The sequence below is a fragment of the Macrobrachium nipponense genome, chromosome 15 (genome assembly GCF_015104395.2).
Source record: "Macrobrachium nipponense isolate FS-2020 chromosome 15, ASM1510439v2, whole genome shotgun sequence".
NCBI lineage: Eukaryota > Metazoa > Arthropoda > Malacostraca > Decapoda > Palaemonidae > Macrobrachium > Macrobrachium nipponense.
The window spans coordinates 75,172,950-75,199,120 of NC_087208.1; the positions used below are offsets into that span (position 1 = coordinate 75,172,950).

At 37.8% G+C, this 26,171-nt stretch overlaps 1 protein-coding gene across 13 annotated transcripts in view; it reads right to left on the reverse strand.

Annotated features, from left to right (window-relative positions):
• LOC135195068 (echinoderm microtubule-associated protein-like 2) overlaps positions 1-26,171 on the reverse strand; it is a 370,249-nt gene that overhangs the window by 83,055 nt on the left and 261,023 nt on the right. For 5 of the 13 annotated variants that reach the window (XM_064221437.1, XM_064221443.1, XM_064221433.1 and 2 more), the window contains exons 2-6: positions 18,116-18,481; positions 16,287-16,436; positions 16,003-16,150; positions 14,345-14,404; positions 12,984-13,277 (exon numbers count right to left, since the gene is read on the reverse strand). In XM_064221437.1, the coding sequence (XP_064077507.1) occupies positions 12,984-13,277; positions 14,345-14,404; positions 16,003-16,150; positions 16,287-16,436; positions 18,116-18,248 (785 nt within the window). In that variant the 5' untranslated portion in view covers positions 18,249-18,481. The remainder of the gene's footprint in view (positions 1-12,983; positions 13,278-14,344; positions 14,405-16,002; positions 16,151-16,286; positions 16,437-18,115; positions 18,482-26,171) is intronic. The other 8 variants (XM_064221435.1, XM_064221438.1, XM_064221440.1 and 5 more) reach the window with 5 other exon arrangements.

Sequence of the window (26,171 nt, forward strand, 5' to 3'; positions counted from 1 at the left end):
AACAACGATAATAATAAAAATAATCAGACATGAAGGCTTCAGAGAACAAGGAGAAAGGCTACTCGCACCAACGAAGGACAAAAGCGCGTCATCCCTCAGAACTAATTCATAATGACCGCCCATATTGCATACAATTCCCAGCGGCAACACAGACTTACGGGGCAGATGCCAACTAGGATTAATGCAGTTTCCAGACGCCGGTGAATGAACTGGAGGTGGTGCGTCGGTTGCGTTTTGTTATATTGTTGTTTTTGTTATCATACAAAAGTAAACCGCGAGTGCATATTATAACAAGTGTACTACACATACAATGGGTGATTGCAACAAATATACCGAAGTTCTATCCCTTATCAGCCCAACGATTGTCTCTCGTTTAAAAACTTGCAAAAGAAATTTGTTGTGCGCAGAAACGCTCTCAAAGGCGACAGACTCAAATTAGTCCGGTACATATGGGGTGGAAAAACATGCATATACTCACCAAAAGTTGCATGCCACTTTTACCCAGGAAAGCTCTGCGTCGGCACGGCAAACTCACAAGGGGTAGTGTCAACGTAAGGTCAAGATAGTACTTCAAATGTGAGCCGCCGGGACGCCGCCCCTGAGAGTGATCGAAGGGCGTGGTGGGTCTCCTGCGTTCGCTGGCTTGGCTGAAGTATGGGAGTTGCGAGCGTATGACTCTATAATTATAGTATGTCGATTTATGCTTACGGCATTCGTTAGAGTTTCCTTTATGCTTACGGCATTCATTAGAGCTTCCAATGAAATTATCTCATTTCATTGCTCGTTATCGCGGCAAATCTCATGGAGAAATTCAAAATAATTACAGATGCAAACAGTACTTACAAATGATCTTGAGAAATATTCTCAGGTTGATGGGAATGTACGTTTTTGATCGTATACGTCATTTGGGTAACACTTCGGGAAACAGTGCAAAATATGAGACAATTAAATCACAGGTTTCATCACACGTCTTTGAAGAAAATTCAAGCAGCTAGTCATAGGAAATGAACCGAGCTGAACAGATAGTTCACGCTCACTCGCACTGTCATTTCCATAATATTTCGAACAACTATCAACAAATGGACATTGTTAATTTAAATACTAAATATAAATGACATCCTTTTTGTTTAATGTAATGTCCCATAGATTTCACATTAAGCACCGAACACTGTAGACAATTACAGATTGATTTTCTTTCGTAAACGGACCCTGCACATTAGCCAAAGTTTGTGGCAAAGCTGAAGTCTTCGTTTGCGCGCAAATATACAAGTCAGTCAACACTACTTGGTCGAAGTCTGGCTGCGAGATGTTGAAAGATACCAAAAATATGCTCATGCGACAAAGCCTTAGGTTTGGAGTTTGACTCCAAGGTTAAGCATATACGAGCAATCAAACATTATACTTTTATGCGAGTCATATCAATCAAGCTCCATAAATAGCTTGTTACTGAAGCAACGGATTCCATGGCAATCATCATATTTCATGGCGAAGACAAACTGCTAAATCTGAATTGGTATCCATCAAACTTTACTTATTCATCTGAAGGGAGTCACCCAATGAACGCTTGCACGTCTCATCAAAATCCGTTCGTCCAATCTTGAGATCTTTGTTAAGCCATAGACAGACAGACAGACACACAAACACGGACGAAAACATCACCAGCCAACTTCGTTGATGGAGGTCATTATTATTATTTTTATAACTATCACTATATACTATTTCAGTAGATGAAACCTATTCACAAGAAACACACAACCATGGGCCACTGACTTGAATTCAAACTTTGTTGGTTCAACCTCAAACCGCAGACCCCACAATACAGCAGTATAGCTGGTCATGATACGGAACCAGTGGCATTTACGACACTAATCACTATACCAGCGGACCAGCTAAAGGCTAAGATGACAAGTACGTAAGCTGTATAATTTACGATAAGAAACGAGGCAATAAAAACTATGACTGTATACAAAATCTCCCTCCCGAATTCGAAATCGGGGAAGAATGGAGCGATCTGACCGTTTTCTGTTAATCCTGCGAACACCTCATGAACAAGCAGTGAATGCTGTACCTGGTGATCAGCCATTGCAGTCGGCTACTAATCGGGCAGGGAAAGGAAAAAATGAGACCCGTGCAAGATCGGCGCAATATCAAAACATTGGCCATCATGACATAATCCAATCCTCACACCATGTGGGAGGACACATCAGTCAGATTTTCTCTTCTTCTGCATCACGTCTTTGCATTGAGTCACAGCATCATAAGCAATGACTGCGATGTGACCTCAAAAAACTGATAATCCTTTTAACTGGAAGCTACTGCAGCAACAGAAGGGAAAACGGTCGCTGTATGTTAATTATAAATGTAATGTTCATCTCTGTGAGTAGTGTGCTCTCCTCATTCAGTCATCCTATGTGACCGACAACAGCCGAAACGAATACCTTTCATCCGAGTTAATACACACACGCACACACACCACACACGTATACATATACAAACAGGTAGACAGACTGATATTTAGAAATACCGTGGTGTTTAAATTTTGACAGTACCGTACTTATAAACATCGCGCACTTTAACATAACACATATGCCGCATTTTCTCAATCACAAATCACAAACATAAACAGAACACATCCAAAATATTCCCGTCACATACTAACTACAGTAACACTGAAGAGCCCATCTGACGAGACAAAGCTATATACAACCAAAATCTATGAAACAAAAGCCTTGGCATGTAACAGATTCCCTTAAATAATACGTGCCATGACGGCAATGTACATAGAGAAGCGTATGGCGTAAAGCATGAACTGAATCGGACAATGTGGTTGCTAGGCTATTTCACTCTGAAAACGATGCCAGTTGAGGCCAGCTTCAATCTATAAGTGCTGAGGGGTGGTCGTATTGCGCTTGACTTGCAGGTTATAAAACGCTGTTAACAACTTGGACAGTTTGGCCAGGGGTAAATCGAGGTAATTCATTTTAGGAAAAACTCAATTGTGTTAGTTTTTATGCATATGGCAAGGGATCATCTATCTAGCGATTTAAACGTTCAGAAAACTTTATGTTACGACGATCTACCTTGGTAGGTTTGGCATGGAATTGGAACGTGATTTCATAGTTTTTCTACTGTCACTTATTTTAGAGGCTCCATAACCACTAGATTTCGATACATTTCTGTTTTTTTTTTTATCATTTCGAGAATGACATCAAAACATGTACATTTACCACTGTGTGATGAGTCATCAAAGCGTTGGCAGTTATCATTTGGGCTGCTTATCTTAGGCCCTTCCTTTTCGTCAACCTTTAGCCCTCTTGTTCATCCGGCCTACTGACTCAGGGCCACCTTTAGAACTAACAAATAACAACAGAGCTTATGAATGTCATAATTTACGAATATGAGAGCCTTACTGCAACACGGAGAGAACTCCGTACTATGCTTTCTTCCTACTTTGTATTAGACTGCCAGCTCATCTGGTTTCATCAAGTCTTACGTTAGCATAATTGATTAGCAAAGAAGTATCCAGTCTCAAGTCTTAATTATCTACTTGTTTGAACCTGCATTCGACTGTTCGATATTTATTAATTAAATTCGCGTGAATTTTCATCACCAACGTCGCCCGATGCTGTCATTGAATGTCATTCAGCGCCATGTTTGGTCCATGACCGACTTGCCGTTGTAAACTCACTCTCTCTCTCTCTCTCTCTCTCTTCTCTCTCTCTCTCTCTCTCTCCATTGTTGAATGCATCGTTGAGCACTGCAGTTGTAACGCCAGAAAACAAAAGCAACTTATGAAATCTTGAATCTGCATCACCGCCACAAATGCACGCGCGCACACGAACAGACACACAAACACATACATATATATCACTTATATACACGTGATTTTTTATATTAAACATACCATTAACCTCGAATTCACCCTACACAGTTAATCAGGACCCACAAATGAGCAGCGTCAGGCACCTTAACTCATTCCCAATGAATGACAAAAGGACGTTGGGAATATCAACGGATCACAACGAGGCCCGAAAAGCAAACAGGCTGATGGGAACCCGGGCCATATATTTATATAAAAGTGGACGACGTCCGAAATGATAAAATATAATATTTGTACAAAGAAAGGCTTAGATATTCATTAAAAAAGAAAAAAAAATAAAAAAACACGGCGAAACAAAGACCTTTCAAAAGTTATACGTCACAGATGGAAGTGAAATGTTAGCCAAGTTGAAAATGACAAAGTATTTAGAGGCAAAAGCCTGAAAATCATACGGATTAGAAGGCAACTGGAGACAACTAAGCAGAACATGAAAAGTAAGCCGCACACTTCATACATTTTACAGCTCAGAAATTGGCAATTGCAGCAGAAGGCATGAAATTGCAATGGAAGAGTTTGAAATATAGCGCTGCAGGTGATATCAAGCACACCTGCTGCAAATGACATTGCAAAAAATAAAAAAATAAAAAAGGGCCAACACTGAGAAATGGAGCTGACACTGTGGCAGACGAATTCGGCCTAATTCTCTGGGGATGCAAATCTTCTTCTTCTTCTTCTTCCCAGCTTGTTCCCATTTTTATATGGGGTCGCCGTTTCGGATGAGCCGTTTCCATCTATTTCTATCTTGTGCTTCTGCCTCATCAATTCCCTTCTCATGTAAGTCTCCTCTCACACAGTCCTTCCATCTCTTTCTTGGTCTCCCTCTTTTTCTTCTTCCTTGCACCTCCACCCCCATAGTATGTCTCCCAGCGTGGTCCTCATCTCTCCTCAACAGGTGTCCATACCATCTCAGCCTCCCCTCCTGCACTTTCTTTGATACTTCCACCACCTTAGTTGACCCCCTTATGTAGTCATTTCTGATCCTATCCTCTCTCTTGTCACCCCAGACATCCACCTAAGCATTCTCATTTCTGCCACATCCATCTTCTTCTGCTCTGCTTTTCTCATGCTTGCTGTTTCCGTACCATACAGCATTGCTGTTCTTACCACCGTCTTGTGAAATTATCCTTTTAACCTAAGCGGCACTCTTGCAAATAAGGCCAGGTAATAAGTACTGGTTGGACCTCAAGAGAAACGGCCTGCCTCCAAGGCAAATTCGGCGGGGAGTATGAGGATTAGATTTCCAGACGGCTCCACATGTGCTCCCATACGGCTCCAAATATGTCTCCCGTTCATTGTTGGCTCCTAAAAGAGGCGTTGAGCGGCCTAGCGGGAAGAGGGTCGACCACTGACCATTATCCTATGGAAATCCGATGGCAATTATTATACACCTATTTCATTCTCTCTCTGTAGAAGGGAAGAAGAATAATTGTCAGCAGTTAATCTCGTTCTCTCGTCTCCTTCTGCTGACGGCAATCACGCATTCTCCAATCTCCACAGTCCACACGGCACCGCTGCACTGACCTTCCATAACTAGCAAACGCCTTGTTTCTTGAACATCCGTGGGATAGGTGAAAAAGTATTGCCTTTTGCTCCGTGGAGGAAATACATTTAGAGTTGGCTTTTGGTAGTCGAACATCAACTGGCTTTCTTTTTTTATTTATTTATTTATTTTTTTTTGTAGGTGTGAATGTCTGATCTCTCAGCGGGAAGGATTCCTATTGGGGTTGGTAACACTCAAGGTTCTTTAGATATTCTCACAATATATTTTAAGGACCTTGGTAACACTGTTGCTGCTTTGTTTGCTAATGAGAGAGAGAGAGAGAGAAAGAGGTCATAAATTGAGAAAGATAGGAAAATTGTCCTGGGTATAAATCCTGGAAGAGAAGAAAAGTAATAATTTTTCAAGGTTTATATATATATTATAAACCTTGAAAAAGTATTACTTTTCTTCTCTTCCACGATTCGTGACCTCTCTCTCTCTCTCTCTCTCTCTCTCTCTCTCTCTCTCTCTCTCTCTCTCTCTCTCATTAGCAAACAAAACAGCAACAGTGTTACCAAGGTCCTTTAAATGTATTGTGAGAAGATCTAAAGAACCATGAGTGTTACCAACCCCAATAGGAATCCTTCCGCTGAGAAATCCGACATTCACACCTACAATAAATAAATAAATAATTAAATAAATAAATAAAAAGATAAAAAAAAAACCCAGTTGATGTTCGACTGCCAAAAGCCAACTCTATTCAGAACCATTTTGACCTTTAAGAGGCGTCTTACATGAACTCATAGCAACGTAAGCAAGGACCTTGTAAGACGTGCTTAGAATAAATGGTATTAAGATCCCCTGTACCATGCTTCGGGGATACAACGATATAAGAGTGATCTTTTATGAATAAAACAATCAATCTTGATGGCGTTAATGATGAAGATGTGTTTCTCCACTGTCTACTGTATTATTATATATATATATATATATAGATATTGTATATATAAGGATATATATGATATATATATTATATATATATATACTATATATATATTGTATATATATATATATATATATATATAGAGAGGAGGAGAGAGAGAGAGAGAGAGAGAGAGAGAGAGAGAGAGAGAGAGAGAGAAGAATATCCCTCACTGCAAGATCACTGCTAAATATAGCCAAATACCCACCCACATTTGCATATTAATTGCGGTCAATGGGTGTGCTAGGAGGGGGGGGGGATGAGAGGGGGAGGTATGCGCTGTGTCGGAGTTAAGGGCAATGAAATAAAATTGGTTGATCAACGTTTGACTGCGACCGAAGAGAGGCAGCGAAGGAGCAATAGAAATCTTTTTTTCAACGTTGTGCTTTGAAAGTCCAATTAACGAACAAATTTTACGCTTACAAACTACTACGTAATGATAAAATACGAAGTCATATACAGTAATAGACAATATCGTCAATTTAAAATGGAAACGTATATAACAAATAATATTAATAACTGATTTTACTTCAGCTCAAGGCCATATACATGGAATATACAGCTTGGAGACAATAACATACACAACTAGATATATGAGATAACATGATAAAATATTATAAACCGGCGATATCCACACAGTTGCTGAAGAGATAAAAAAAAAATAGCATACTCATAACAATGGTCATGACGGTAATAATATAGAAAATGGTGGTAAAACATCTTAAAATGGTAATTTTAAAAGCAAAACAGATTTCATACAATTAATTTCCAGGTAGGGATCTTACGAGGTTACAGCAGCCGGCTCCAGAAGGCTAGATACGAAAATTGATAGTAGCCAATAATAATATAATAATAATAATAATAATAATAATAATAATAATAATAATAATAATAATAATAATATAATGACAGATTCTCCAGATCTCACATCCTAATTGCAGGAATAGTGAATAAGTCATTTAGGGAACAGACGCCTCATTATCCCACCTTTCCCAGGGTGCTTTCTATGAGCGAGTTGCTGCCGTTTCTCAGTCGGGTGATCAGACTAGACATTGTTCGCATAACAATGATTTTTAAATGATCCAGGCGGTTTTCTAAGAACATCTGTGCGGCGGAGTGATAGCGAGGAGTGTTGGGGGCGTCTCAGAATTGTGAACAACAGTGATACGTCTCACGGTCTCTCGTTTATAGTTCGTCCACGATCTGGACTGTGAGCTCGTCCAAATGGAACTCCATACAGACCATCGCAGCCGGGCGTTTTATTATTAGGTAGGTTGTTTAAGGCGTCGCTAATGTTTCCTGGCGGCGAAACGCGATAGGTGAATTGAAACTGAATTTTATCAGTAAGGAGGTTATCTACATCCCTTCGGGTTTATACATTTTTGGATAGTGCTGAAATGATCGCCCTACATTTTGCGATAGTCTCGTCACCGACGGCTTCTCATGCTCTCTGTGAAAAGTTTTTACTTTTGGGATTTGGGGCGTGAATACCTTTCCAGATTCGAGGGGAATCGCCTGATTCTAATTTCTTAGACATTGCATCAGCTCTGAGACGCTTTTCATTCAGTCTGCAGTGCTTAGGGCCAAGTTTGAACTGCGCTCTCGCTTGAAATTGTAAACTATGGAATACATAAATATGAATAAAATTGTAAGAAAAATGCATATTTTTAAATAAAAAATAATGGAAAATACAAAACCATTCAGTCCCCTAAAAAAAATTATAAATTCCTACGTCAGCAATGTCTTTCCAATCTTCCGTTTTTCCTGGGTCTCATAATATATTTTTTTAAGAGGCGGGAAAATGGCTATTACCTGGGATGAATTCCCTTTCCCAAACACACACAGACTCTCTCCCTTCTTCTTTTCTACCAGGATCCGTGTCGCCGTGTCGCATGCACTCCAATTTACTGCAGGGCACACAAATAAATAATGAATTATTCATAAATAAATAAAAGTATTCGTAGCGTGGGAATATTCAGTTATTAAGGAACCTCTGCCAATTGCAAGCGTAAAGATTCTTTTAACACTAAGGGACTCATCAATAGGGAACCTAAATTAATAGTAGTAGTAGTAGTAGTAGTAGTAGTAGTCGATAAACTACCTAATCTCCTTCAAATAAAAAAATCTCCTTAATGCATGAATTAAAAGGAAAATTAAATGTCATATACTCAAATAAATAAGGAGAGAGAGAGAGAGAGAGAGAGAGAGAGAGAGAGAGAGAGAGAGAGAGAGAGAGAGAGAGAGAGAGAGAGTTATGACCATGCAATCAGGGAAAGAACTGGGTCTTTCCTGTTATTGAAGCCACACATTAAGATTAATTAGCTATTCTGGCCTCAAATTAAGGCAATTAACAATTACAGATTGGCTAATAATTGTAGTATTCTCTCTAATCGCATTTTACTTTGATTCGTCCTTCCTTTATTTGCTGCTCTGCTAATCTCATTTCCGGAAACATACAAACTCCACATCAAATATGCAGGATGATTCATATAAGAAAACATGAGCCAGTTTGCGTAATGATGATGACACCGATGGTAGTTTTAAAACCATTTACCTCAACAACAGCGGTTAAGTTGATTTTTTTTACATGATAATAATAAATGTAGACAAAAACTACCATTATACCAATCGAGGCAACAATAACTACATATTTCTGGGGCTTATTTGTTCATGGGGAGGAAACTGCAACAGGCAAACTTCCCGCATCAAGACCAGTCCATAGAAAACCAGGAGTAACAATCGGGAAGAACTGGGCACATTTTGTCAAAGCGTTAGTGCTGGGTATTTATTCCATATATTCAGTATCAATTTTATCTTCTTTTTTTAATCAACGACTTCCTCCTTTTTTCACACAGCTTTAACTAACAGCAATGACTAGATTAAGAAATACGGATGATCGGAGGAATAAATCGACATGCTTATTTCTGAGATATGTACGCGGAGAACACTAAAAGCATATATACTGCATAAACAGTAATAAGATAATCAGTCTGGGACTTTTATTCGCAAACCCGTATTCCTCTATGATGCCTGAAATATATGCAATTGTATCATTGCCTGGTAAGCTGACACCTCTTAGGGAAGGCTGGATCCACGATCCAAAAATGTGCCTTTGCCCACTAGAGGCACCATAATTCATTGGCAGCGGGTAGATGATGAATGGGATAAAACGTTGAGCGCTTCAGCTCCGGATGTCTTGTGACCTTAGTTAAAAACCAATAGGCAACGGCGGTGGTCACTGGCGTAAGTCAGCTACGAGCTGCGTCCTAAAGTGAAGCGGTTGCTTTTCTTCGGTGTATTTAAGTTAATTAATGGATCCTCTATGGATTCTGCCATAGTAATAAGGATACTATTTAGAAATGTCCCCTATCCCCAGTCCATGGGGTTCTACGAATTTCCCGGTTTTTAAATACTAAAATATGAAATTAGAAAATAAGATCCTTGAATCAAATTGGAAGACAGGACAGGTAGAAAATGAATTCAAGAGTCTGGGGTTGGACATCTTGGCCGCTTGTGAATCTCGATGCACAGGAAAGGGAAATGAGAAAATCAATAAAATCAAAGCACAGATGATTTTTAGTTGAAAGTGGAATGACGCCTCATAAACAGGCTGGGCATTTTTGCAGAGTATGGAATGAAGAAAAATGGAAGAGAGCTGAAGTCCCAAGGAGAGGTGACCTGACTGCAAGTGGTATCTATAAACGCACTGCTATTGTATCGGTTGCGATGAAAACATTCAGTATGTTTATTTTCAACAGACTGGAAACATTCAAAATTGATAAAAAGCTTAAAAATGCATAAGATGTTTGTAGAAGGCAGGAGTTGCACAGATCAATTATTTGTGTTAGGATATCCAGCGCAGCGGTATAAGGGAGTGAAACATTCCCTTCCAGCGGCTTTTGCTGAAAGTGACAAAACATTTGAGTGTCCCCTCATCATCATTATGAGAGGACTCCAACATTATGGCATTCCCGTTACATATGTAGTTACATTACGGCATTCCCATTAAATATGTAGTTACATTATGGCATTCCCGTTAAATATGTAGTTGCATTACGGCATTCTCATTAAATATGTAGCTACATTATGGCATTCCCGTTAAATATGTAGTTACATTATGGCATTTGCGTTAAATATATAGTTACATTATGGCATTCCCATTAAATATGTAGGGAACTGAAATTGTCCGTGAACGAATAAAATACGCATCAATTTTGACGGCGTCTTGTCAAGTGAATTTGCTGTAAAAAGTAATATAGTGCTACGAGGGAAAAGACAATTCACTTTTGTTGTAGGTCATTCTCAATGTTCGAATGATGAAAGAAATGATTGGAGATGGAAGGAGGACAGAGTATGCACAAAGGGATGCAATAACATTAGAAGGAGAAAGGAGTAATGAGCGAAACCTTCCAAATACTTAGGAATAATGATATCCTGTACAGGTCCTCTTGATTTGGAATTGAGTGGAAGACTTAAGAAGGCAAACCAAACAATGGTCACTTGAATAATACCTAGAAGTCAAAGAAATGTATTGGTTGCTTATAAATACATCTAGAGCGATTTGTACTGTTTTAGGGGGGTGATTCGTAGCTTGACAACGGATTTTGTCAACTTGAGAATAAAGCTTAATGAAGAGTATTAGGAGTCACAAGGCGAGATAGTCAGAAATGGTACTACACAGAAAATTACAGGGGCTCTCTAAGTAGACGAGCTAATGATGAAATGGAGATGGGGTTACTTGGACATGTCCTTGGCTCAAGCCCTGGCAGAATACTACATGACTGTGTCACATGGGCTCTTTGGGCATCAGAAGAGTTAGAAGCCCAAGAATTCAACGAGAATGATGAAAAGGGAGGGTACAGATGAGATGGGGTCCGAGAAAGATAATGCACAGAAACCCTTTCCGATGCATGCATAAATCGCTTTTCCTAATCAATGTATCATTAATATCGAATCCCAAAATGTAATGAACTCGCACAAGGGCTCGCAATTATCGAAGAACGTTTCTGCATAACCTTGCGAAGCAGAAAAAAACTCCCTCTAGACAATGATAAGAAATTCAGATCACAGTGAGGGAAGCCTTATAGTGAATATGAGCCCATCACGAAAAATAATTTTGGTGTACCAGAAACTCAGCACTGAAAACAAGACCATTCAGAGGACAAAATGCAAATCAAACTAAATTTAAAAAGGAAATTCTACATAGAGTGAGAGAGCTCACATGACTGAGTGATCATACTGATGAGCTGGCGTCATGAACAATGGAATGAAAGATCCAGAAAAGGACATGAAATCTGTCCTTTGATAAAGCAGAAGTAATGCACAAGGCTGAAAAGGTGAACAGATTGCAAAATTCAACTCGCAATAGATAGATTCAACACAAAATCCACGGATTTTCCAATGAAAAGGTTCAAATCTACATAACAAATAAACAAATAAATAAGCAAATAAATACATAAATAAGTAAAAACTCACTATGTGACAGGTTTAACACAGGGAAAACCTTACAGTTAACATAACTAAGAGACAAACAAATTAAAAAAGAAGAAATGATCGCACCATGGAATACTTGCCATAAAAAGGTAAGAAATAACCACAAACAGAAAACAGGTCAAATAATATAAAACACTTACCGATTAAAGAAGTAAAAGGAGTAGTAAATTTATTAAGATGAGTAGAATACCTAGACGTCTTCATCAAATTATACCAAATAAACACTTACTTAAAAATAAGCTTACGTTCTCTTAAAATACAGCCAGTTGCTTTATCAATAAATCAGGTTATGAAGATGAGACGAGGGTAATGACAACATGGCTAGGTCCAAATTTCCTTTAGAAAATAAACTTACCGTGAACAAAAATCAGAACAAAAGTTGAAAATCAGAATATAAGTTAAAACCAAGACTTACCATAAATCAGCAAAACGCACTAAAACGAGGGAAAATTACATATCCAGGACAAAACATGATCCTATAAACAAAGTAAAAACTCACAAATAACTTACCATAAATGGAAAAAATTTCTTTTAAAAATGAAGGCAACATGACTTAACATGACATAAAAATGAAGGCGAAATGACTTAACATGACATAATCTACAGCCATAATATGTAAACATAATATATACACAAAAAACATGAACAAAAACCACGATGAAAAGAACAAACAACATTCGACCTTTCTCGCTGACATTCAATTGCATTCATCTGTTTCATTTAAGAGATTTGTTAATTTTCTGGTAATATCATCACAAAAAGACATTTTTTCAGCACATTATGAGGAACATAACAAATGCATTTCCAGGATCAATCATATCTAGCAGCTTGCACACGCTACGACGAGTGCAGATCAAATGCAAAAAGCGGTGTGTAAAGTTAATGGTCAGTTATCTCTGATATGACACTATGAAGCTCAAAGCCTGTGCGACACTTATGTTAATAAAACTGACAATCAAATCAAATACAAACTGAGGTTAATGAAAAACATGCTCTCAAAATACATGTCACTAGAATAACTAAAGATGATGCTCTTAAATTGAATAACTATTATCATAATAATAATAATAATAATAATAATAATGATAAGAGTAATGATAAATAACTGTAAGCTGGGGGGTGGCAGCGGGCTAAACTGGCACACCTACCTGGCAAGCTGAGAGTTAGTGGGCGTAGGGGAAGGGGCCAGGTGGTGGTACTGGTGGTGGGCGGGTGTGGCGAAGTCACTGGTAGACGCCCATCTCTTGTTCAGCACCCCTAGTTGGTGTGGGCGCGCGGGGGAGGCATAGGGTGATGGTGAAGGGGTTGTGTGACGGGCGGTGTGGACTGGGTGTGGGTTGTTGGCCTGTGTCGGGGACGGGGAAGGGGCGGGGCTGACCGAGGATGAGCTGTGCCCGTCAGAGTATAAGCTCGACGTGGACTGATAGTGGACGCCGCGCCTGCTGTCGAGGGCAAAGGGGGGAGGGGAGGGGAGGGGGAGGGGTTGGTGGGACGGGAATGAGGGGGAGAGAAAAAAAGGGGAAAAGAGAGAAGAAAATACGTCAGCAAGAGGGGTAATTAACACAATACACCACACACTCAATGAGGGACACAAGGGGAAAAAGGGGAAGTTACAAAACAATGTAGTTCCCCTTTCAGAAATGAGGCACTATTAGAAAAAGGAATCAAGCAAAGAAAACGGAACGTAATATACATCAAGTAAAGAATGTGGGAATATGAGTCGTCTGTTAACTTTTGTTTTGATTGTAATCCTAACAGCTTCAATTGAATTTCCAACTTGGTGTGTATAAATACCTGGTGTTCTTTGTAAGATTCTATTGTACAAATGTCATGAGTTTCTTCGTGTACAGTATGTATAAATACCTAGTGTTCTTTGTAAGATTCTAATGTATAAATGCCATGAGTTTCATGTACAGTATGTGTTGAAATACTGGGTTCGTGTGTTCTTAAAAAAATCGGTTAACAGGCGTTTCGTGTAAGAATTTACTGTAAACTGACACGTATTTTGTCTAAGCTTTCAATGTTCCAATGCCTTGTGTTCTGAGCCAGTTGATAATGCACAAATGTTGTTATGTCTTTGATGGCAGTTGATATGTCCAAATGTCACATGTTTTTATCTTAGCTTATGTCACGTTTTTCAATAAAGCTATAACGCTTACATGTCAAATGTGTTCCGTAAATTCCTGTGGTGTTTATCAATACCATTTATTTCATGATAACTTGAAGCATTCAAATGCCGTGGGTTTCGTGCAAACTTAATATTTTAAATAACATGTGTTTATTGTAAGGATATAAATTTCACATATACTGTGTTTAGGATAAGCGTATATTATTCAAATATCACATATTTCCTGTAAGCATTTACTGTGTATAAAACACGTGAATCGTGTAAGCTTTTAATGTTCTACTAAATGTTTCGTGTAAGCTAATACATGTCGACACCAACTGAAAAAGCTCAGTTGGTGACTGGTTTACATTAAGCTGGCCTTATGCCAACACGGTCCCTTACCTAAAGGTGACCCGTAAGTGAGGTGAAGAGTTGTAGGGTTTAGAGGCCTCATGTGCACCTCTGGACTCGATCAAACCAAAAGATACGAGAAAAAATTCACTTGAATGAATGACTCATAAATATAAATGCTGTATCATTTTTTCCTGCTGTGTTAAAACTAAGTAAATATGTCAAAATAATCACTAACAAGAACAATTTGTTACATTGCTTTTATAAAATAAAACAAAGTACAGGCTAGAAGTTAGGAAAATCATGTCTTTTTAAAATAATTCATTATTTAAACATTAAAATATCATTAGTAAAACAAATACATCACAATGACTTAATTAGTCAACTTAAATTATAGCGAGGTAAAACATGACAAATAAAGAGCCACCTTTTCATGAGACTTATGGCTTCGGAATATATCCATTGGTTACCCAGGGAGAACATTTCCAAAGAAAACGGATAACATACTTTTACTCCAAAAGAAAACGCATACTGCTGAACATTTACTTCGTAAGCATAACTACTTGATTCCCTAGCCTGCCTCTGTATAACGCAACCTAGTTGACATGGTAATTTGGTGTTTCGTTGTAACGTCTGTAAAAATTGTGTGAAAAATCTCAAGACGGGGAACAGGGCAGATCGTTACTAAACGCAAAGGGGACTGAGGGAGGCATAGGTCTTGAAAGCACTTTAATAAATGAAGAATAAAAATAATACACTAGGAAATCCAAGCACTTAACTCAAGAGATGCACTGTCTCTAATGGCCACAAGTCAAATTTTATAGCAAAGACAGCTTGTATTAGCAAAGAAATTCAAACAGCCTAAGAAAACTATTATGAATGTCAATTCTTTAATCACACTTTGCAACTAAAACAAAAATAATTATAGACAAAGTTGCGGACTATAATTTATATTCTGACACATGCTCTAGCAGAAGAGAGAGAAATTCAAGCCTGTTCAACTTTAAAACACTTCTTAATGAATTAGGTCTAATTATTTTTCATTTCTTATCACACTATAGCAACTTGCTTGGTTAATCCAACTCAATTCAAATCAACTCAAAGAAATCCACAACTCATTCAGTTTTATGTATTGTTACACCTCCGAATTTTAAACTCACCTTTCTTTATCAACTGGTGTTATCGCTAAGATGCGGTTTGTGAAGTCAAAGGAATCAGCGAGGTGAACAGAATCCAAAATGAGGTAAGGTTGAAACAATCTACTTACACTAATTTTGGAAATAAAAAAAATTATCATAAGACCCGAGTCAAAATATTATGGAAATGCTTAACAGATCACTAACGATTTGCTGACGTGAACGCTGGTTCCATAATACTCCGTACGGACGCTGATTTCCGATGACTTCACTGAAACCGCCTCGGACGCGATAATTTCTTTCAAAGGTGACTGTCTCCTACACAATCTAGTAGTGCTGCGCTTCTATACTTCTCAACTCACCTCTGGCTAAATAAATATAAACTATAAATAAATCTACGATCTGTATTTTGTTATATCCACAGTGAGATATGCTATTTACAACGACTATTCAAATCCATTTACTCTGTCTCTTTCCACAGACCTTACGTCCTCTCTCTTTCCAAACACATTTCCAAAACTCTCTCTCTCTCTCTCTCTCTCTCTCTCTCTCTCTCTCTCTCTTTCCATTTACCTAATCTGTGTGTTTGAAGGGGATCTCCCAGGCAAGTACGAAGAAGCCCTCTTAGAGACGTCCCTGGCTGAGTCGCTGTTGTTATGCCTTAGTCTGACAGTATCCTTTGTCGGTGTGGCTCGACCACCAGCATGGTTGTTGGCTAAGGCTGCGAAGGAAGAATATCCTGTTGCTGTTACTAAGAATGTGCGATTATTCATTTGAGAAAATCCAAAATATACAATTGCGTACGAAAAGAATCCTTGAATAGAGAAAACATTAGGCAAATCGATATCAGCTCTTACCTCTAGCGCCTTCGATGGTGCTAATTCTTCTGAGGACGTCTGCCAGGGTGGACCTAAGACACATAATCTCGTCTGTCTGTTCATGGACCTTTTTCTCCAAGTCTGCCACTCTATCCCGCAGACTTTGGTTCTCATTTTCTATCATCTCATCTGTAAAAGAGAAAACGGAGGTTCTAAGTTTTGAGGGTATACTACTCGAATGAAGTGGAGATTTCTCTCTGGACATGGCGGGTTCAAAATTTAGGAAAAATTGATTAATTGGGACGAAAATATAGTCAATACTTAAAAATATATTACTTAAATCAGATGATAAAATATTTCATGCTTTAGCAACTGATTATGAGATTAAGAAAAAAATGTTTGTAAATGTAAACTATATCATACATAAATTATACACTGGGTACGTCGATTTCTACGTGTTTATACTTGCTACTGAACTGTAATAGTGGATTTGGGTTGCTTTAAATGAGCAAAAATTCTGAATCCGAGAGAAATATGTGCGATAAATCGATTTTTAAAATATCCTTGAATGTTTAGTGAAATTAGCGATTGTCGTTGAGTACTACCAACCGGAAATGACTCTCCTTGTGAGTAAATTTTTCAGTCACTTCAATGATTTCGATATCGATGAGTTATTAGTGGATTAATATTTGAAAGTTAAAAAATGTTAGGTGTTATTCACAATGCTGAGCCATCACGGTGTATAAGGAATCATTTTAATTCTAAAGACAGTACCTTTTCGACATCAATACATATTATTGAAAGCTACTTACAGAAATTCACTGTTATTCGTACAACATCATAAAAGACATATATTCGAATCTTGGTGAGGGGATGTATATTTCACTGATTCCTTTTGGTGTATATGTATCCAAAGGTATTACGAATCCGATATCAAGTCACTTTTTTTTAAATCATAGAGAAACTTCTTCTGACGAATGCGCCCGTATAAAATATAAATCAGTGCGTAAAATGAAATAAAATGAAATAAAAACCTAGCGTACTCTTACAAGCTCCACCTCTGAGCATCGCTTAAACGATTCAGCTGCATCCAGGAAATGCGGTCAAGTTTGAAATGTAAAAGGAAGACGACTCCGGAGACTCAGTTTACAAAGTTTTCGAGACTCTCACCCCCAGCTGTGTATCTTCCTTTGCCGCTTCTATAAAAGTTTAAGAAGCGCCAGGCAGCAGCCCGTCCTCTTCCCTAATGCATTGCAACTAGTTTTTCCTTTTTTTGTGTGTGTGATGCTTTGAGTTTTTTATTCATTTATTTATTTTTCTATGCCCTGAATTTTTTACTTATGAGTACAAATATAAGAACGCTTCATTAAATGGTCCTTTATGTACTTCAAGTGATTCATATTTCTTGAATACAGTTTGAAAATGAAATCAGTAATATATATATATATTTAAAAAAGGAATGATACAAGATATGCAATGAACATTCTCATGTAAACTTTACTTACCGTCAACTAGCTATTAAAAGCTTCATCTGAGAGAGAGAGAGAGAGAGAAGAGAGAGAGAGAGAGAGAGAGAGAGAGAGAGAGAGAGAGAGAGAGAACGCAAATAATTTGACGACAATTGGCATACGTTGACACCTAAACCATTCATGAAATCAGCTTTCATTGCTTCCGATGTCAATAGTCCATGACCTCTTTTACGGATGACCTGGGCTGTCTAGCTGACTGACCTCGAAGGTTATTTTTACAAAGACTACAACATTTTTGTGCATTTTTGAAGTGCGTGCATATTTGTGCATAAAATGTACTTATATTTGGGTAATAAAACACACACAGACACACGCACACGCACGCTAAAAATGACTTACTCCAAGCATCGAAGACCTTGGTGATGGTAACCGGAGGGGGGGAGGCGCCCAAGACCATCTTCGGTGCCCCCCGGTACCCCCCCGGCCCGTTGAACATTCGATTGTTGGCACCTTGCGGTGGTTCTTCAGACATTCACTTCCGGTCAGCGCCACTGGTCAAAGGTCATTCTTTCGATCCTGAACCGTCACATTTTTCACTTCTTTTCCGATCGTTTTTTGCTCCTGTTTCACATTCACTTATTTTTGTAATTTTCTCGGTCCTTTTTTGTTTATTTCTCTTCTATGGAAGTTCTTTTCGGTTCGTTCAACTGCTTCAGCAGAAGTGACTAAATCTTAGCCGTTTTCGGGTTAGGGTTCGTTTGGTTTCTAATGTGAGTTAGAAATCAATTGAAGGAGTAAAAATGATAACAATGTACATAATCAAAATGGAAGCATTTTATATTATATATAAATAAATACACAGACGATGTCTTAATAAAGACGGAAGCGCTTGGATTTCAGCCGATCATTTTCCTGTGGTAGTATTCGCTTATATAATGAAGTCACGTGCATCTACTATGATTTTTTTATATATATGTATATAAATATGTGTGTATAACTGAATCACGAAAGTTAGGAACGTGATAAATCCATAAATAAAGATATATACCACGAAGGAAAATAAACAACGGAGTATGCGCGAGACCTTTCGACCTTCAAAGTAAAGGACGTTTGAACGTCGAAAGGTCTCGCGGATACTCCGTTGTTTATTTTCCTTCGTGGCATATATCTTTATTTATAAATATGTGTGTGTGTGATTTGGAAAAATATCAATCTCTTAGACACACAACATAAAATGTGAGAAACCATGTGACATTTTACATCTCCTTTTCCACGAATTCCAATTTTCTTGAGTTTTCTTAATATATCTCGTAACTTGAAAAGCAAATCCTCGTACTTAATTGCTGCTCAGAAATTTAACATGAGATGCGTATAATGTTATGGAGATGTATCGGAACTAGCCTACGAATACAATCAGTAGAACAACACTATCACTTTTTAACTAAAAATTAAGTATGGGTGTGTGTGTGTGTGTGTGTGTAATATATATTCACACACGCACCCATACTTAATTTTAAGTTAAAAAGTGATAGTGTAGTTCTACTGATTGTATTCGTAGGCTAGTTCCGATACTTTATTTTCTTTCATATATATATATAATATATTATATTATTAGATATATTTCATATATATATATAATATACATATATTATATATATATATATATATATATATATATATATATATATATATATTATATATATTACACATAATAAACAGCAGCATGCCGCTCCCAAACATAAAAACAGCACAACTGAACGAAAAACTATCTCGTCTTAGAATAAAAATGAGCTACAGTCATATACTAACTTTCATAGACATAAATTTAGGGAAGGTATGCTATATTTCAACTACAACGTGGCAGTAAAGCAAATGGAACCGAATACGAAATATAGAGTGCTCTGTAAAACGTGACACATTTCACGTTACTCTAAGCGGAGAGCGTGTCACGTTATGCAAAAAAAAAAAAAAGTTTTGACAATGATTTGTCTGACAAGTTTGCATATAAAGTTGCAGCAATTTTGCGCCATACTGGCATATTTTAGGATCAATTTAAAACGATGCAATTAATATAGTGCGAAAGTATTTCTCTCCCTCTCTCTCTTTCTCTCTCTCACATGTCCAAAACTTAAGTAGGATATACAGATTACCGTAAATTACAAACTCTGAGCCTTTCTCTGTCTCACAAAGAATGGCAGCGTCTGCTTTCATGTGGAAAGAGATGATTATGTGAAAATGCAGATTCTTTCTCGCTCTCAAAAAAAAAAAAATCACATACAAATAACCTGCTGCTTCATCTAACAGACATACATATTCCAAAATATATGTATCAAATAAAAATTTTCTCTCTTCCTGCCCCTCTCGCTCTCTCTCTCTCTCCCCAACAAAATCCCGGATCTCCTGTCCTGAAATTCCACACGTCCCGAATAAACATTCGCCACTTTCGAGGCTGTCACAAATGGGAAGGTAAACACGAAAATTTTATGCATAAATTTTCATAAACGCCTCATCTCCATCGTCAGGCAGCGATACGTGTTAGGCTTATTTTCTAAACGAGAAAAAGCTTTGGAATTTTCTCAATACTAACCTGTGCTACAATGGTGACACTAATGCTTAGCAATATCAAGAAATATTATTATTATTATTATTATTATTATTATTATTATTATTATTATTATTATTATTCAAAGAAAACTCATAATCACATCCTTTAATAAAATGGAAAAGTAAATCCACAGAAGTATGCCTATTTGATTTTTGTATGTAAAACATATACCATCTGCTGTATATAATTTATAAACAACAAAATCAAACAGGCATACTATTGTGAATTTACTTTCCCATTATTATCATTACTTAACAATTAAACTCTTATTTGTTTACGGATTATATAAAAAAAAAAAACTTGACAGATTCATAAACCGACAACGAAATAGCGCGTGGGGAGCGAACAACACTTCCAGAGCCACCCTCCTTCGCACTACTTATTATTATTATTATTATTATTATTATTATTATTATTATTATTATTATTATTATTATTATCATTTTAGGTAAAATGTCACATCTTTCAAAACTGAGGTGGATGGTTCCTGGTTAGATTATCAAATAAAATAGACGGTGCAGTTTTCAACGCGTATTTCATAACTTCAAACGTTCCGTAGCTATTATATCATTGTTATCAGAAGAAGAAGCAGTATTAACTGTGATGTCTGTAATATTTTTGCAATCTGTAAATGTATATATATACAATTTTTTATCAGTAATGCTAGTTAAAATAGAAAGGCTACAGCTGCTACAACTACTTATAATAATAATAATAATAATAATAATAATAATAATAATAATAATAATAATAATATAATAATAATAATACCAACGAAATCAACTCAAAAGGAACATGTACATAACCAAACGGCACAAAGGCCTTGACAGTGTTTACACTACATACTTTCACCATCACTTTGCTAATATTGACTTGAACAACGAATGAGCCTTTTGACAAAGGGTCCCACCAACAATTTTGATTATGGAAGCCGCCGACAGTAAAGTAAATATTAGTCTTTGACACTGGTAGTCATTAGTGTTTTAATAAGTACTATAATAATAATAATAAATAATAATAATAATAATAATAATAAAATAATTAATAATAATAATAATAATTAAATAAATAATTTTATTATTATTATTATTATTATTATTATTATTATATTATTATTATTATTATTATTAACAACCAAAAAGGCTAGTAAACTCAAGCTCGTGTGTATCCCAAAGGAGTTGAAATCATTATTTGTGCGTTTTCAAGATTGAAAAATCAACATTTTGAAAGTATGAAATATCTCGTTAACGAAGCAAATCACAGCTAAAACCGTCCGGAAAGTTTACTAAATTATATCAACTCTCTCTCTCTCTCTCTCTCTCTCTCTCTCTCTCTCTCTCTCTCTCTCTCTCTCTTTTGAGGTTAAAACATGCGAAGCAGGATGTCACTGAGAGATATCGACTAAAATTCGAAAGTCACTTGGATGTTGTCTCCTGTGTAAACACGAGCCAGGCAGAAGGACAGAACGGCTCTAATTCAGATTATATTCACGACCTCACCTCTGGTGATGGTATCAAAGATGTTCATATCAATTATTATTATTATTATTAATATATCTTCCACTGTCATCCTATTCGACTGGGTGCTTTTTATTGTGTGGGGTTCCGGGACGCATCCTGCCCCCTCAGGAGTCCATCACTTTTCTTACTATGTGCGCTGCTTCCAGGAGCACACCCTTCTGCATGAGTCCTGGAGCTACTTCGGCATCAAATTTTTCCAGGTTCCTTTTCAGGGATCTTGGGCTCGTGCCTAGTGTCCTTATGATTATGGGTACAATTTCCACTGGCATGGCCCATATCCTTCTTTGACATTATTATTATTATTATTATTATTATTATTATTATTATTATTATTATTATTATTATTATTATTATTATTATAAAAAACTGCCAGATGTAAATAGAAAACTTAAGGGAATCACTTTGCACTTTTCACCTCTCGCAAAAGCGTCAAATATCATTATCTATAATATTATTTATACACATTTATGGCTCCAGGAGAGAGCATATAACCGTAACCGGTTAAAGAGTAGTTATTGTGATCCCCACCTCGTTATGATTTTAATGGCATCTTATGTTTGAATTTCGGACTTGTACTTTGGGAGACCAGGAGAACACACAATACTATCTTTACACATGGTATAGATAACAATTAGTATTGTTTTAACCCTCACAAAGGTTGGTATCTCTAGGACTGGCTCCGGGCTGCAACTTGCCTCCTGTTGATCGGACCCCAACTGACTATTTTCTTAGGGTTCTATCTCTCCTCATTATCTTTGTTGTGTCCGGCAGCAAACTTTCCTGGAGAAAGCCCCGGTTCGAGGTTTATGCATCTAATCCTCTCCAGTATCCTCCTGAGGTCCTCTGGGATTTAATACCAGCGTTCCCAGGATGACTGGTAGTATTTCTGGTCTCCTTACTTGCACTCTCTGCATTTGTCCTTAGTAAGGCTGTATCTGTCTGAGATACCCTCTGGGTTTCTTTATTTATCAAGAATAGTCTTTGACACTTTAGCACATGGTCAGTCTTTACATCATAGTACCTGTGTAACTTAGTACCTGTGTACCTTGATTTATTTTATAAGTTTTATAGAATTTTTTCGGTAACGTGGTTGTACCTCTTGTCTGTTAATGGCAGACTACGTATTTTCAGTGCAGGCCTCCCAGTGCAAGGCCTGTCCGCCCCCGAACGTCATGCCTCCCTTGTATTTACTTTGAACTGATGCGGGGCATTCTTTTATGGTGTGGGTGATGGTTTCCATATTAGGTTCGCATGTGCAGTACATAAGTAATGTTGGTATTTGGCCATCTTTTTTATTTTGTATATAATATGTACGTAATGTTTGTTCTTTGGCTGCTTTCGTCATACCTTCAGTATCCTTTCTGAGCTTTCCCTCAGTCGGCCATTGCCAACTCCCCTCTGAAGATACATCCTGAATCTAATCTGGTTCTGGCCATGCAGTTGCTCATTTCCCAGTTTCTCATTTTTTTCTTTTTTTTTTCTTTTTTGGCTTGTGACCCTTTCCTGGAACTCGTTCGAGCTCTTCGTCAACAGAGAACAGTTTTTTTATTTCAAGCTGTTGTCAACCTCTCAACTGCACCGTGCTTAGTATTATTATTATTATTATTATTATTATTATTATTATCATTATTATTATTATTATTATTATTGATTATTATTATTATTATTATTATTATTATTATTATTATTATATTATCTCTCTCATACACATACACACACACACACACACAAAGACAGACTTAATATGCATAAACTCCCATTTAGTAACTCTCCTGAGAATTAAAAATGAAAGAAAGAAATTGAATTTCTCTTATCACAATGATGAAGATGGCGTCGTCCTTTCGTCCAATCCTGTGATTACCATTAACCAACTGAGCGGCCGTTATCTGTCTGAAGGACAACGCCCCTTCCCTAAACACTCCTTAGGGTGGGAGGTTTGGAAGAGCGGAAGGTCATTGGATGACATCTGATGTGTCACGTATGTATGAGAGAGAGAGAGAGAGAGAGAGAGAGAGAGAGAGAGAGAGAGAGAGAGAGAGAGAGAGAGAGAGAGAGAGAACGTTTGATAAAAACAAATTTACCAAGATCGTGCAAAAATCTAGTAAGCGTTGGCTATCACATGAACATCTCGTCAGTATATCAACTAGGTCGAGTAAGGAATGCATTGTCGATGACCTCTGGTTTACAAATTTATGATGGTGTGCATTTTGACAGAACACTGATCATTCACGTCTATTCCTTTTCCTACCCAATCCACCGCACCTTAGACACGACCCACAACTGTAGACTTATTAAGCCAGGTAACTAAATCGCCGATTGCATCAAGACGCATGCTGGATCTTAGGGAAACGCACTCATTCCGTTCCCTCCTTGTCAGGCTCAGGGATCGAACACTGGTCTATTTAGGTGTGAGCTAAACTGGCGCTATAAATGATATTGTGAATGGTTTCGCGCTGAAAGTTAGGGATTACCTAGCGAAGGCCCTTCCGTTTAAGTGGTACATATTTTATTTTGATGGAGCAATGAATTCTAACCTCTCTCTCTCTCTCTCTCTCTCTCTCTCTCTCTCTCTCTCTCTCTCTCTCTCTCTCTCTCTCTCTCTCTCTCTCTTTGCGACCCAGGGTGACCGATGAAAACTACTGTATACAACACATCTTAGAAATACACAGACAGACTGGATTTTAAGAAATACGCCCATACCATTCCTCCTCGTCTAGTTAGACAATCGAACGATGGCCCTTTGGTAAATACTACAACAGTCATATACAAATCGACAAAACTCCCCAAAATATTAATAAACGATACTTTTCGACATTGTTACAGGTAAGCCTGGCTGCTCAAACACAGCCTTTCAAGCCGTATACAATGTGTACCAAGGATCAAATTCCCTTATACAAGCAACCGAAGCTGCGATCTCATTTACCCAATACATATCAAATGAATTTCACCCGCAAATTCCTACACCGTAGAGATCAAATTACTCTTGGCCCAATTTACTTCCATTCCAAGGGAAAGTCGCCCTAATCAGCACACACCAAAAAGGCCACATTTGACGATACAAGAAGAAAAATAGCGAAGGCAAGAAAGGCCTAAGCAAAGATGGTCGCGACCAAAAGCGTGAGGTGACCGGGGAATCAGCTGGAGATTGCAGACATCTTTGCAGACATCATCTGGTTCGCAGCAGAGATGTCGCAGGATGCTTTTTGGGGACTCTGCACATCCCATTCGGAGATATTCCAAGAAGGACCTCCAAGGAGAGGAAGATCAAGAGTAGGATCTTCAGTTATAGGGCACAAACAAAAGCGATCGATCAAACGAGTATATGGCATGTCAAAGAGTAAATGTTTACAACGCATAATAATAAACTATTTGCAATCTCAAAACACACACAAACACATACTTAAATATGCAATCAGACGAATTGTCATTACTGTTAGCAAGTTTCCTTAACGTGAAATTTTACCTTTGATCCCTGTTCATTTCTAGATGCGCTTGTGCCTCTTGAAATACTCTTCCTGGCGTGGCAATAAAATGCCAGAAAGTGAAATGACGAGCTAGGGCGCGGAGAGGGGAGGGGCAGGTGAAGAAAGGACCGATTTCTAAAGAACAAATCTTGATTCGAAGAAAACCCGTCCTAGACCGGCCGCTCGTCCGCTGTTCTAAATCTCAGAAGAAAATATTAAACGACAGTAAACCGGCGGAGAGAAAAAAACCGAAGGGTAAATGGAACGATAAGAAGCTGCAAGGGAGAGCCTTGGAGCCTCCTCCTACCCGGCAGCCTCCTCCATCCACGATGAAATAATTTTCCCACGAAACAACCTGTCGTCACTCAAGCGCATTTAAGCCTCACAAAAGTTTATAAAGACGTCGAGCCCGTAACATTATACGCAAATTGTGGCCCTAAAGGAGGCAGACTCTTTTACGCATAACAGCATGAGGGAAAGACAAGAGCAACAAAATAAAGGAATGTTTTTCATCGTGGTATCGCATAAATTAGGCCGTATGTCTAAGGGTTTTTGTAGACCTATTGCACAAGACCTAAGAGACGTGATAATCCACAACAGATAACAAACTCAAGGAGACAGCGTCGATAAATTTATAAAGGCCGATGGACAGGCAATCCGATCTTATCCAGCCTGAGCCCGATATAACAATGTCAGAGACAAAGATTGGGTCCACAGAAAGGCTTCTTTTTTCCCAGAAAACCTGGTTATGAAGAGACTTCCAACCCTTTAAAGTTGCAGGCAAAAAGCAGGCACAGAACTCGGATTTCTGCAGTTAATGCAAGAAGAAATGATCTGACGGATATTGCAAAAGTATGTTTAATCTA